General features: G+C 36.6%; 1 protein-coding gene across 2 annotated transcripts in view; it reads right to left on the reverse strand.

Annotated features, from left to right (window-relative positions):
- LOC110069392 (uncharacterized) overlaps nt 1–13,412 on the reverse strand; it is a 39,716-nt gene extending 26,304 nt beyond the window's left edge. Inside the window, exons 1-3 of one of the 2 annotated variants that reach the window (XM_020776919.2) lie at nt 13,064–13,412; nt 1,293–1,952; nt 717–911 (exon numbers count right to left, since the gene is read on the reverse strand). In XM_020776919.2, the coding sequence (XP_020632578.1) occupies nt 717–911; nt 1,293–1,952; nt 13,064–13,130 (922 nt within the window). In that variant the 5' untranslated portion in view covers nt 13,131–13,412. Of the gene's footprint in view, nt 1–716; nt 912–1,292; nt 1,953–5,567; nt 5,993–13,063 lie in introns of those variants that run through there. The other variant, XM_089287247.1, reaches the window with a different exon arrangement.
- Between the last annotated feature and the right edge of the window lie 1,315 nt (nt 13,413–14,727).

Raw genomic sequence — 14,727 nt, forward strand, 5'->3', positions numbered from 1 at the left:
TTTTGATAGATATGATAAGACGCAACTTTTGGCAAAGTTTAAAAACATTCTGTTCATGGGGTTCGGAGCTACCTTAAATTTTCGAAAATTTAAGGTGGCTCTGAACCCCATGTACAGAATTTTTTTAAACTTTTTCAAAAGTTGTGTCTTATCATACCTATCAAAAGTTGATATAACAAAAATTTCACCGTGCCGTTTTTGAATTATGAGCCCATAAAGCTGTAATTAAGGGTGTTTTTAGGAGCTCATACTGTTGCTATGGTAACCTATTGTGTCACGAAAATGATACCAACATGTTTACCAATGCTTGGGCAGTTTTTTGATACCATGATTGTAGCATCAAGTGATAAAGAGTGGTTATAACGACCCATCCAAATCTAAGTGTTGGAAACTGTTTTGAGCCACCTTAACAAATGCTATTATATTATCAAAAATCTAGTCCTCCCTGAAGTGCGAGCCTTGCAATACGTTATAAGCCTGGTCCCTTGAAACTGATAGGTTAGTTTAGCCGTAATGGCCTGTATTGGCTGCAAGACAGGCTCGTATGAAGTTTGACAACAGTCCTTAGTTGGTTATGCTAAGCTTCGATCTATCTATTGTTAGTACATGAGTCGCACAGGATTTACATCGAAATCAGAGGGGACCCTGCAGGGAGCAATTTTGGGCCTGAGCTAATAGTTTCGATTAACACAGTCATAACAAACAGATGGTCTTACCGAGATTCTGAAGGAAATAGTGATTAGATGAATGACTGAGATTCTTCTGCTTTATAATCTCAATCTTATTTAAAATACTCCAGACTGTTAATCTGTACCCCTGAATTTCATTCTTAAATACATTTTTCTTAACAGCTTGCCACGTTATGTTCAACGTCGTATTTGTAGCAGTACATTTTATTTGTGAAAGGTCATCTGAAAAAAAAAAGAAGAGATTTCAAGATCATCTACATGATTACGTATATTTTTTCAAGAAATAAGACTATTTAACCCTCCAAACAGAATTGGAGATTCTTCTGAGGTGTGATTGGTTAAGGACAGGGTTATCCTCATGCTATACTGACGTGACATAGCTAAAGCTTTCGAAAGAGTCCCTTAGCAAATGCTACGAGTCAACAGTTTTATCGTATGGCGTGTGCAAAACAGTGAGCATTTTAAGCTTCCGATACCTGCGAGCTGGGAAGTGGTTAAATCTAGCTTTGTTACAACTGCATAACAGTTGTCTTTGTTTACAAATCACGGCGACTAAATGGTCAGTTTGACGTAACCGATTAGAACTTAAAATACATAACTCACTCATTTGCAATTCAAATGTTCTCTTCACTTCATAGGCATTAAGTGATCTATTTGTTGTCTTAAATTGATCGTACAACGCCCCGCTCTCTAAGTACAATGACGCGCGTGGGACCTGCTCTGAGAAGTTTCTTCTGAGTTTGACAAGTTTCGAAACATCACTCTTATTTCCAGCTACGGACGAGTTAACCAACTCGCCATTCAAGTAAGCAACCAAGCGACCATTTGTACTATTCCAAGTTGCCACAATAAAGTCCCAAATCTCCTGTCGAATTTTCAGGGGCACCCTCCAGCTGCTTCCGTTGAAGAGGAACTCCACGATAACCCTCCTTTCAGTTCGGATCGCTTCCGTTTGGTACACAAAAATACCTTCGAAATTATTTCTTGAAGTGCCGAGAAAAATTTGACGAAGAGTCGCATTTGACGTTACTTTTATCCAGAATGCCAGAGAATACCCAGAATTACAAACTGGCATATTCGTAAGGCAACTATCCGTGAAGGATCCTAAAATTAAGGCGGAGTGGCTAGGTAGATGAAGATAGTCTATGTTCTTTAATGGCTGCGCGGTTCTGGGAATAAGCATTGTTTCCTGCCCGGTCACGCGATCCTTGTACGGGAACGGCCCGTCAAAGGTCCAGCGATGCGTTATGGAGCTGCGTATATCTGATCAATTGAAAAATATAAAACAATCAATAACGAAAAGCTAGTTCATATGTATAAACTGTAATGCAAGGACCACTTGTACAAATAGCAGCGGAGTGAAGACGGACCTTGGTTTAGATCAGGATCAACAGTGTAAAATAAAGCATAAAACCAATTGAAAGGCTGACCAGTTTACGGTTAAAATTTTTAGCGGCTGACGATTAAAATTTTCCAATTTTTAAGCTTAACGGCTAAAGTTTTGGCCGTCATTTCACGACCAACGGTTAACCCCATTGAGACTCTCTTTTCGGAGCTCAAAACGTCAACTAGTCTGTCTGTCTGTACAGTGTATTAAATGCTCCCAATTTGGTAAGCTACTTCTGTTCTGCTGGTAGTCTCAACACAATAATAAAGTTATTGGTTATTGACTGCAGTCAAGTCAAGAAACGTCGTAACTAAATCTTAGATAGATATTGAATAAACAGAAGTGTTCTAATAGTGTGTTAATTTCAAGAGACACAAGCCTGGGCTTGATGTTGTTCTCAACTGATTACGGTTAGTGTATGATATTGATAAGAAAACCATCACCTACAGACTGGGGGCAGCATGCCCTACTTGAAAAACAAACAGAACATAAAATAATTTGAATGCCTGCCAAAATTTAGCAAGGCCACAGAACGACTCCAATTTGAAAAACAAAAACGTTTTTGGAACTCTTTCTGAATAGTAATAGTAATTGTACCAATGACAGGAATCCAGTTACAAAAAGTTGTAACCGGAGTAATCGTTTAACTGAGAAAATTCTCAAATGTGGATGGTAGGAAGCAGCTCAATTTCTCATTAAATCGGTGAAACTTTGAAACTGCGCCCATGAAATAAAATTTAGTGCAATTTCAAGGTTGCCACGGTAGCCGGCAACTTTTCTCCTGGTGCTCCTGTTGAAAATGGCTGGCGCAAACTGCATGAACAGCGAAGAAAATTTGTCGCATTAAAGAGGTTAATTCTGAAACAATAATTATAGCCTCCGATGTTTTATTACATTTTATTATTATGTGCACGAAGTGCCGAAATTAGGTTAATGTGACCTGTTCAAGTCAGAAACCAAAACAATTTCGACGAAAATAAAATATCGATGAATATACATGTATCCGGCAACACTTTGACCATAGACGAGGCAAATAGAGCTTGCACGCTTTTGAAATGAAGCCACAAAGAGAATGTTCTGGAATATCAGCTTGATAGAGTAACGTGAACATTCTATTCATTGACAGTCAAATTTGGCGGCGAGGTGAAAAGGACAAAAACTAACTGGAGTCTATTCAGCGATCTTCCGTCGTTGTACCTTTTCACTTCAATCATAGCTCATTCTCGATTCAAATTTATAAATTTCCAGCTACGTTCTTGATATACAAAGTTGATTGCCAGAAAAAATTCCACTCAAGGTTCGTAAACAGAGCTTTTGAGACACTCGATGGACACGAAACTTCTAGAACGGTAGCTTTGCAGAGCTTCCTTTCGAACGGTTTCTATTTTTTGCACTCTTCCCTGCGTGCTCGTCCAATCTTGGTGAAATTTTGAAATATCGCCCGCTGCGTGTGTCGTTAATTGTACCAAAACCCAGATGATTACTGGTCATAATTATATCGCGCGCGGTGTAATACTTGTCAAATTGAACACACCAGTAGATAATCTTGCGCGCGTTTGAATAGGATATTTGACTGGCCGGATATAATTAGGCCCTTAATGGAGCTTTGACCGAAATTCAATTTTCAATATATAAACAACTACGTTCTTTGTTTAGTATCTTCTGTCTATGAAAATAACTTATGGCCAGAGATATAGATTTCTAGCCTTGATATAATTGGCGGTTACGAACAAACAGCAGCCTACTTTCAGAAGCTCAATGTTGCCTGCGTAAGAATTTTCACCATGTTATTCTTTGTACATGTATAGCCGTGAACTTGAAATACAACAATCTAGAATGTTTCAAATCTTTTTTCCATTTCAACATGCTATTAACACGAGAAAAAAAAGGAGTAGTTGGAGATCGTCTAAGATTTAAACAAGAACCATACATCTCCATTCTGCCCGCTTTCCCTTAGACAACGTCCATATAATCTGTTGAATACGGACAGAAAATTCCAAATTTTACTACGAATTACATTAATTTTAAAAGATAATATAAACAAAAAGCAAGTAAATAATCAAGCAACTACATCATTCCGACTAAAAACTAAGAAGCTCGCAAGCCAACCTTCTAAAATTATATTGCGTATTAATTTTACAATGGAAAAATAATTCAGTGTAGGCAGTTTTTTTAAATTGAAATAAAAAAACTGCGTAATCACCAAAGATTACAAGACTACCGTCTTTGACTCCGTGTGACAATCATTATTGTTGGGTTTACTTTGCATATTTCTGAATACGAAAGTTTTCACCAATACACCGATATATAGAGCAAATCTTTAGCGACTAAAATAAGTTCAATGGGATTAAAAAGATCTTAACATAAAATAAAAGAGGTAGTAGCTTAACTAAATAAATAAGTTTGTTTTTGCGGTCTAAATTCACCACGTTTTAAACAAATGTCGGATATTTTTTTGCGCTATAGTAAATTGAAACTGGAAATTTGCACAATGGAACTACCTCTTCCTAGTGACAGATGTTAACGTCAAATAAGGCCATTTTATTTGAACAAGAAAATGAAGATTTGTTTTCAGTAGATGCTTTATAAAAAAAAAACCCGTTCCCATAGGAATAAGTTCGAGCCTTCTGAGGTTACAAAGGTCTAGCGGTTCATCCAAAGTGACTTCAACATGTATGGCTTTGCCGGAATACATTAGGTGAATAATGAAAGATAAAACAGCTGCTAGCTTGGAAAACCGCGATAAAACATAATTTCCCATTCTGTTACGTGATCGTAGCAAAGTAGGATCCTTATCTCAGAAAGAGAGAGAGAGAAAAAGGTGTACTACTTAAAACCACAAAGATACTAAAGATATCTTATGGTAAAAAAAAAAAACTGATATCATTTTGTGCGAGCAACTGTGGTTCAGGCTGTAGCCGTTTGAGGATATTGGTTTACACTGCCAAAAAGATGCAAAATTAAAAACAAACGAAACTAAAGGACAAGTTTACATTCGGTTAATGATCTTCTTAACTTGTACAAAGCAAAACGGCAAAGGATAGACATTTTCAGTTAAGAATAGACTCTTGCCAGACAACTCTGAAATAAAACCAAACTTTTAATGGCGTTTTCACGCAAATTAAAGCCCTTGGATAGTACTTGAAACTTCCTGTGAATTTTAAAGTGAGCTTGTGTTTAACATGAATCTTCGTTTTTTTTTTTCTGGTTTCTTGATACATCATTTTTTTGAGACGCGCGTACGGAAGCCATTTTGAATGTACCTTTTGTATTTTTAGAAGTCAGTCGTATCAAATACGAGCTGTATGTATTCCTCAGGAATAACTGAAACATAAGGTCATACTAGTTGCAGTTCTGTTACTTTTTCGAGGGAGAAAACGAGCAGCTTAAACTACTTAATCGACGATGTTGTCAGAATTATCTGACAACATGAAAGCTCCTGAAGTTCGTAAATTCTACAAAACATTATATAAAATGGGTGGCATACTTACCTGAATATATACCTCTTATCCATAAGAGAAGAAACGCGAAAAACCGAGTACAGAAATCCATCAAAAAAGTCGCCCGAATGGTTTTAAACTTTCCTTTTTTGTTCAAGCAAAATACTCCAGAAATCGTGCACAGATTTCGTTCACGACATCGATGGTTTGCTTTTGCAGAAGTGTAGTTTAGTCTTATTTTCCATCTGTTAATAAAACTCTTGCGGTTGTCATTCGTATCCAATGAAAAGTTTAATTTTCTTTTGATAAAATGGATAAAATTTCAGAGCGGCCAAGTCCCATAGGTCTTTTAATATGAACAAAGAAAAACAAAAGCGAGGTGACAAAGGTACCTAAATTAATCCCACTCGTGACGGGCAGTTTTCACAAAAGATTAATTGAGAGATCTTAAAAAACATCACAACAAAAGCAATTTTCGTGATAAAAAAGGATAATATTAAAGTGTTATGGTTTATATTAGGACTTTCAGATGCAAATAGCGCAAAAATTGAGGCGGTATACATTAAAACGACAGTATCAATCTTCAAAAAGAGAAAATTTAGTCGAGCTTAGGTAAATAATACGTATGAAATTAAACAAAAATAGGTTGATATGATAGCTGACATATAGTCAAGTTCGAAAAAATATTTTGCTTTCACGAGAAAAATGACATTCAGTTTCATAGAGGAAACTTTAATTTCACATATTGCGACGTCAACACAGGAAGATAACTTTGGTAAATCAACATAATTGACATTAAAATGGCGACTGGAGCGCATGCACAAAACAACCTAATTCTGTTGAGTTTAACTGACATGTTAGACAAAACAAAAAGACAAAACTTCGAAATTTTGCGTGGGTTTGAAAGGTTTTCCGTGTCCCCTAACTTAATTAACTTGCACAAAGCAAAATGGCAAACGATAGACATTTTCAGTAAAGAATAAACTCTGGCCAGACAACTCTGAAATATAAAAACCAAAGTTTTCGATCATTTTCATAAAGTGACATTGAAATTCACAACACTTACTTCGATACATGTGAATAGAAAAGACAAAATACCTTTAAACAGAAACAACCGTTCGTAAGACAGTTTGCTCATGGCCATAGACTTCATAAATTCGCCAAAGCTTTTTGAAATTAACCGTATTTTAATTTCGAACTACTTTAAACGATTGACAGCTTTAAAATGGTGCTCTTTATCCTTTTAACTGAATCTGCTTTGTTAAGGTAGCTGTTTTCAGGAAGCTTCATTATGAGTCTTTTATCATTTTGCTCATTGTGCAAAGACATTAATTGGTCATTCAGCTTAATAGTTCCCTTTAAAAAAACAAAAGCGGTTACCGGACATTTGTTCAAAACTGCACGAAATTAGTGTTCGGTCAACATAGAACACCTAGAATAATAATAAAGTGTATTATCGTTTGTCTCACGATGTAGTCACTTGAGATGTAGATCGCGACGTTTCGACTGCTTACTGCTAGTCTTCTTCAGGCGATAAGGTCGACTGATTGCACGGTATCATTTATATCACAAAGGTCGGCTGTGATTGGTGCATTTCGATCCTCCTATTGTTCCATTGTTCCGGCGAGTAGCTGTTCCCTCAGTGGTCCGCTGTTGTACCGTTCTCTTGTTGTTGTGTTTCTTGATCGTGGGTATCCATGCTTCAGGAATTTCAATTCCACTGTCCCTGTTGATGTTGTTAGGGTGAAGTCTTATCTGGAATGAGGTCAAGTTTATTGATCGAGATCCTCACTGGTACACACGTAGGGTCAAGGAAGCTATTCACATAAGACTTCACCTTAACAACATCAACAGGGACAGTGGAATTGAAATTCCTGAAGCATGGATACCCACGATCAAGAAACACAACAACAAGAGAACGGTACAACAGCGGACCACTGAGGGAACAGCTACTCGCCGGAACAATGGAACAATAGGAGGATCAAAATGCACCAATCACAGCCGACCTTTGTGATATAAATGATACCGTGCAATCAGTCGACCTTATCGCCTGAAGAAGACTAGCAGTAAGCAGTCGAAACGTCGCGATCTACATCTCAAGTGACTACATCGTGAGACAAACGATAATACACTTTATTATTGCATCTACCACGATGAATAACAACCACCTTTTCCTCAACACCTAGAATGTTTATGAGCTCTAACTCAACAGTACGAAAGCAAAATCTTGAAGAAATTCTTATTCAAGCAAATCGGAAAAAGATCAATAAAGGAATTAGATGTTCTCCTCTCTCCCACTCGTTTAATTGCTTTGGTAAATCTACAAAAGAGATAATGATGTGAAAATCAAAAAAAAAAAAAAATTGGATATCGCAGTGAAAAAAAAAAAGATTCTTCACCACGTTTTAGCCAGTTTGAAAAAGGGAATTGTAAATTTCATTTCCGGTTGTGCCAGAAATCCCAGAAGGTTGGGACCTGGGAATAGTCAGGCTGTGACGCTATTTTGAACCACAATTTGACGTGAGAGTGTCTTATTCCTGGTATATTTCACTTACATTTTTCAGTTTCTATTTTTTTGGTCGAAAAATAAGTGGACCTACGTTCTTATTTTGACATCACGATTTGGACGTCACAGTTTTAGACAAATAGAAATGTTAAGTAACAAACAACTCACAGTTTAACAAGCTTATCAGACTACATTAACTCCATTTGATTATGGTGACTCGTAAATAGATTCAAAATTTCTACAAAATGGCATTGACTGAAGATGAGGCACCAGCCACAGAGAAGAAACGACCAATAAAATTCCTCTTATTTTGAAAGAAAAAGACCATGTAAATAAAAAAAAATAAATAATAAACAATAAATAATAATAATAATAATAATAAAAAATAATAATAATGAAAACAATAAGATAAATTGATGATTTAACGTACAAAATTTCGAGCTTTTTAAGCTAATTATGAAATATTTTCTTTTCTAGTATTTCATTGAAACGCTCAGACCTGTTGCTTTATTTTTAGTTTTCACTGTCAGGCCATCTAAAATAACAATGGTAACCATTCAATAAATTAAATAAAAAACGCGATGTGATAGATGATTACTATATAAACACCCCCGCCAAGATTTAAGTCTGTACGGTTTTTCATACCTGCGCTATTCGGAGAAATATTTCATCCAAATTTACAATGCTTTGTACGGGGACTTAATGGTGGTGTCCCACCGAGGGGTACGCTATGGCGGCCGTAAAGTAACAGAAACATATGTCAATGAGTTTTGTTATTAGAGAACGAAAAGTGATCCCTCTAAATCACATTAAAGTTAATACTTCATCTGAACATAACGCAAAGACTGCCCAGTTTAGTAAAAAGTTGAAAGATTAGTCTTCTTTGGAGCTACGCGACAGCCTTCTCGGGCTACCATTATAATATCACGCAGTGCAAAAGCTTGGAAATTCAAACGCGCTCTGAACGAACGAACGAACGAACGAACGAAACCGGTCTAGTTAAAACTTTCTAAAACGTCAAGTTCCTATAGAGTCTTATATATGATGAAACTAACATCTCTGAAAGATAAATAATTTTGGAAAATGACGACGTCACATGAAAATCGACATTAGCAGGAATATCTAAAGAAATACAGTTTTTCTCTTCCGCGCGACTTAGAATCACAATCAGCTAGTTTCTGATGGATGGATGGATGGATGGATAGAAAAAGGATGGATTAAAGAGAGGAATGTTATGTCAAAAATAACATAACCGCCTCGCATATTTTGTCTTGAATAGTGGAGATCATTTTAATGCTCTCCACTATTTAATATAAAATATGTTGCATTTTGGATGGTAACGAGAAAAGAAAGCTGATTAATTGGATATGAATTAATCCTCTAAAAATGAATTTGCCTAACATATGATTCATCATCAGCGGTACCTTAAATGGCAGGAAACATATCGAAAAATAGTTTATCTGTACATGCACGGTTGTTCCCGTTATTGTTCTTTTGTTTTTGTTTTCTGAGGAGGCGGCCTCTTTTTACCATCCTTCTTTTTGGCAAAAAAGCTCTCTGTTTAAAATTTGTTTATAAATTGGCAAAAGTCCTTTTAGATGTTTTTACCCTCATGTTTCCTTTATTGATCAGTCAACATTATGAAAACCCTCACGGCCGATTGCCTTGGGTTATTAAGTGTCGTTAATTTCCGATGTTTTAGCCTTAAAAACCGTAGACATGAGCTTAACCGTAATTGCTCACCTCCCGCAGTTTCCGGTATTGCACTCAAAATACGAAAAAGCGACGGTTGCAGTTATGTAACATTTAAATTTTAAAAAAGTAAATATTTCAAATTATATTCTGGTAATATGACATTGGCTGGGGGTTAACTCGCCCGAAAAATCTAGGGATATACTATTCACCTTGAACCTCAGTAAAACTTAGCCTTCAAGCTGATATTTTTATCAGTTAATTAAGTGAAGAAACGATTCTTTCTTATCCCTGAATTTTGATGCAATGTAGCGGTTTGTTATGACTAGCAGGAATATAATTAACATATGAGTATAATTTATTCACAGTTATCGGCTTCGCGGAGCTTACCGACTGTAGTCTTATATATTATTTAGCTCTTATTAACCGAGCAGGAGGTCTGTATGGGAGAATCTTGACCGAGGTCGTGAGTACAGACCGAACGCAGTGAGGTCTGTACACACGACCGAGGTCAAGATTCTCCCATACAGACCGACTTAGCTCGGTTAATAAGATGTTTATTATATGGCAAGGAAGAAAAATTCGTTTAATGTAACTGGTTTGCTGACATTTTGCTTGCAAACGGAGATGAGCTTAACTTAAACCTGCCGAAATTTGCTCGTCCTCTTTACTTTTTTTTTTTCTTTTGTCATCAGGCTTTTTGGCACTTACATAAATGATTGAGCAGAAAATAAAAGAAAATGGTGAACATTTCTGTATTTTAGGTCGCTACTTTTTCAACGCAAAATCAAGCCGGTCTAGATTGAGGTCTAGATGTGAAAATCTAGACCGCGGTCAATATCGATTTCAGCCAATCAAATTCGTGAATTCGGTAGTTCCCAGTCCTTGTGAGACACAGCCATATAATAACATGAAATAATACACTAGGAGACATCTTCAAATAATTACCTATTATAAAATTATTATGGATTGTAAATGAATGCGTGTGCCCTGACTTAAAAAAAAAGATCCTCCAAGACTTCACAGCAACTTATTTTAAATTGACTTCTTGACACAACACATCCTAAGAAAACTGTAATTTTTTTTAAAATTACAATAAATGCGAGTTTAATTTATCTTGTCTCCGGAAAAGCTAGGTCGACCTATTATAACACTGTAGTTTTATTGGGGAGTCTGGTTATAAAAAAATGTTAGCCTGAGAGTAGGCTCTCACCGTGCACTGCTGCACGAGCGGCGGTGAAGCCATTCCCTTTATTAAGGTAGCGTCAACACTAGGCCGGAGAATTTGAAAACGCAGTTTAATTTACTTCTACGGTTAGGCCTACCGTACACACGACGAAAACAGAGCTTTTCCAAAACGCTCTTCAAACCGGAAGAATTTGAAAACACCGGCTTTTGGTTTTGATGTGGGCGGAAAACATTTTGAAAACCGGGGAAGCTCAGAAAACGATGGGGTGACGAAAATCATGCGATTTCCCAGATCGTTGTCTACCAGCTAATAGAAAACGATGAGAGGACCAATCAGAATCGCGGATTTCCAGTAGTATAGAGCTGAGTGGCTACTAATTTATACATTGAAGGCAATATCTAAATCTGTCAGTTATGTCACCGCATCTTATGCATTGTAACCAGTTTTGACTTTTAATCAGCAGTAAAAGTAGACATCTTAACGCTTCCATTAGAAATATAAAAAAGTATAACCGCATGAACAAAGGATGCTTAAATTTTTTCCATATTATGTATCACTTTACCCGAGCACGCGATTACTCAATGAGATTGGCTGTTGGCAGACTTAGCTTGTGGATGTGCTCTCGCGAGCTTTTCTAATACATTATCAGATTTCAAGGCAGAAACACGGAGAGGAAAAAATACTATTTTTAAGGCTGCAATTTATCTAAGGGTTGCTGGGTTCGTTATTTAGGTTAAGAGAAATCTGGTAAAACATATTTATAAACGGCCAGGCAACACGGTTTGCTCGTTGTATCCCTGTTTCTTGGTTTTATAGGTACAGCAGTTTCCTGAGTTTAACATGACTTTTCAGTGTAGAAAAAAGCTATTAATATGCCTTCGTGCTTTGTTAAAAATAGCCTTGACTGTTATAATACCTGCCGCCTTGCGTAATGAAACGATTATTGAATATTTTCACTTTTTACAATTCTCAGTTTTATACCTGTTAGATATCATTTTGATAGAGTTCTCTCTTTTATTCTTTCAGAAGTTAGCTATGTTATTAAGAGCTGGCAGATCATGTTTGTCACAACACTGTCATATATCCTACCATTGCAGTCAAATAACTTGCACGATAACCTATTTGCCAATATGTATAACTTCCGGTTACACTTCGCATGGAGTTTGAATATTTTAATACCCTTATTTCGTCCTTTTTGCGAACAAAAATAAATAAATAACTGCTGGAAAATAAGTTTTCAAACTCGTTGTAGTTTTTCTTTTTTCTATAAATATATCGCAACACTTCATTACGAAATGCCACACTTTTTTCCCTTTAAGATTAATATAGCTTAAATGTGTGGCGATTTGTTTAAATTTTAAAGCTTTGAAAGAGGAATTATATTTACTAGTCATTTTTAATATCTTAACAGTTAATGGGCGATGTTTAGTAGGCAAATCTATCTGCTCTTCTTGTCTTCGTGCCTGCTGCGTCAGGTAGATCCAGATGAAACGATATATTTTCTTATTTGAAAAATATTCTGTGAAGCCTGCGGCAAAAGTTCATTTTCTCGCACATGAAGCCTGACCATTAACCAGTTTCTGTTGCCCGACTAGTTATGCACAAAGACGCGAGTCAAAATTATTATCATGACCATATGTTGCGCGGAATTGAAAACGTCTTCTCTTTCTCGCACTCTCTCTCTCCCTCTCTCTCTCTTTACGATGAAAATTTCTGGCAGTGGAACATGAGCAGTCTCTTGCATGGCAACTGAGAATATCGCAATGAGACAAGTATTCTGGATTTAGTAAATAATGATTTCAAAAGCTGAACTAATCCTAATCGTCATATAAATGTTGAGGTGTATTTGCGTGACTTAACGAGTGTTCATCAAGCCCATATAGTATGCACACGGTGGCGCCATATGGCTTCAAAATTTAAAAGTAGAGTTAAAAGACCTAATAACAATAACTTAACCACTGGAAAACTCCTAAAAAACTGTCTTGAATTTGCTGCACTGATGCAATCGAATGAGGGGCCAAAGCGTCGTTTGTTATAAAATAAAGACAGAAAATATGGATTTAAGTTTTAAGAAACATCTATTAGAAATTGCCTTTTCGATTTTTTAAAATTCCCTTTTTCCACGTGAGAGAATTGTAATTAATGTTTTTCAGTACTCACCGTCACGAAATGTAGAATTCACCAAAGATGAGGAAGTCAAAGACATCAAAATAAAACGTAGAATCATGGTCCAAACTTCAGAAGCGAGTAGCTTGTTCTATTCTGGAGCTGACGGAAAACTTGAGCTTGCAATACACTAGTATTTGAAAACCATCTGCTGCAAGGAGGACAGGAACGGCAGTTTATGCTCCATCGTAATATACTTATGAACAATGGGAGTAAACACAATGACATTTCAGCCTGCAGGTTTTGTCATTCCCCGGAATAAACTAAAGTTAATGTCCACCTGCTTATAAATTAATTTTCGATGCTTTCCAGAAATAATTTGTTTCGCAACCATTTTCATGCAGGTTTTCCCTGGACTTGTTTATATACAGGTTGGGTCAAATTTGTAGCAACTGACAGGACTGTCTGCATAATTAAAAAAACTTTTTGATTAGGGCGCTGATAAAAAAAACTCAGAAAATAGCTTTTTGAATATATTATTCATATGACAGTTCAACAACCATTTGAATTCTATTTCACACAAAAGTTTGAACATGTTTTGTGTTTAAATGCAGCCGTCACTTGCTGCGAAGTTTCGTTGACTAAGTTCAGGGTTACCCCACACATTGAGTGATATCGATATTAGCGAAGTTATACCGCTAAACTAGTGTTACCTAAGCTGTCAGATCTCCGCAGTTCGTATTTCCCATAATACATTTCGGTTTAAATTAAACATGTCTATAAGAGCTGGGGGTCCGTTTCTCGGAAGCCCCGGAAACTTTTCGGGCCTGTAAAGCCATAGCAAAATCTCGAACCTTACGATTAGAGAGCTGTTTTATTCACATATTCTTAATATGAAGAGAAGTTCCCTTCATACAAGAAGTTTTAAGCGTATACACTTCTCCGTTTTTAGATGCAGATGGACTAAAAATGGCTTTACGGGTCCGAAAAGTTTCCGGGGTTTTATAATTCAGTAGAAAATGTCGATTTATGCATGCAGTATTCTGACTGGTTTTTGCTAAGCTTCCAGAATTTAAATACTTAGCAATAGGACTGAAACTGCACACAAACCCGATTTTCGTTACTGAAAATTGTTTTCTATTGGATGAAGGCTTTTAACATTCTTCTAGGCGTCAAAAAACTTGTGTTAAAGGAAATCCACATATTGTAACAAAAAATACAGATTGATAATGCAAGTATGAATGTGCTGAACATATTTGCGATTTGTTTTCCCAAGAATATCTCTAATTTACTAAAAATGTTGAGAAGGAGTCGATTTTCAATTTATAAATGTACATAGCAAACCGGCTTCCCATGTGCGGTTGCTGTAATGCTCGAGATTTCTCTTCCTTTAATTCCTAGAAATTTACGATTGTATTTGTCCGTATTCTCTTCAGGTTTCGTTTCGATTTAGAAGATATATCAAACACCCAAGACATTTTGACCATATTTCTAAACACCTCAAAATTTGTCACAAATACTTCGCTGCGCGTCGTATTTTCAACGCGGGGCGGGGGGCGCGGGGGGGGGGGGGGGAAGGAGGAAACTCCCATATAAAAAGGACGGGTTAGGCTAAGAAATCCCTATGAGGTACCAAGGCCCTGTTTTGTGGGCGTGGCTTGAATTTGTTTCACCCCTGAGAGGTACCAATTCAAAATCAACACATTAATTGACACCGA

This window comes from Orbicella faveolata, unplaced genomic scaffold (assembly GCF_042242905.1).
Source record: "Orbicella faveolata isolate gen_17 unplaced genomic scaffold, um_ofav_v1 contig_14, whole genome shotgun sequence".
Taxonomy (NCBI): Eukaryota; Metazoa; Cnidaria; class Anthozoa; order Scleractinia; family Merulinidae; genus Orbicella; species Orbicella faveolata.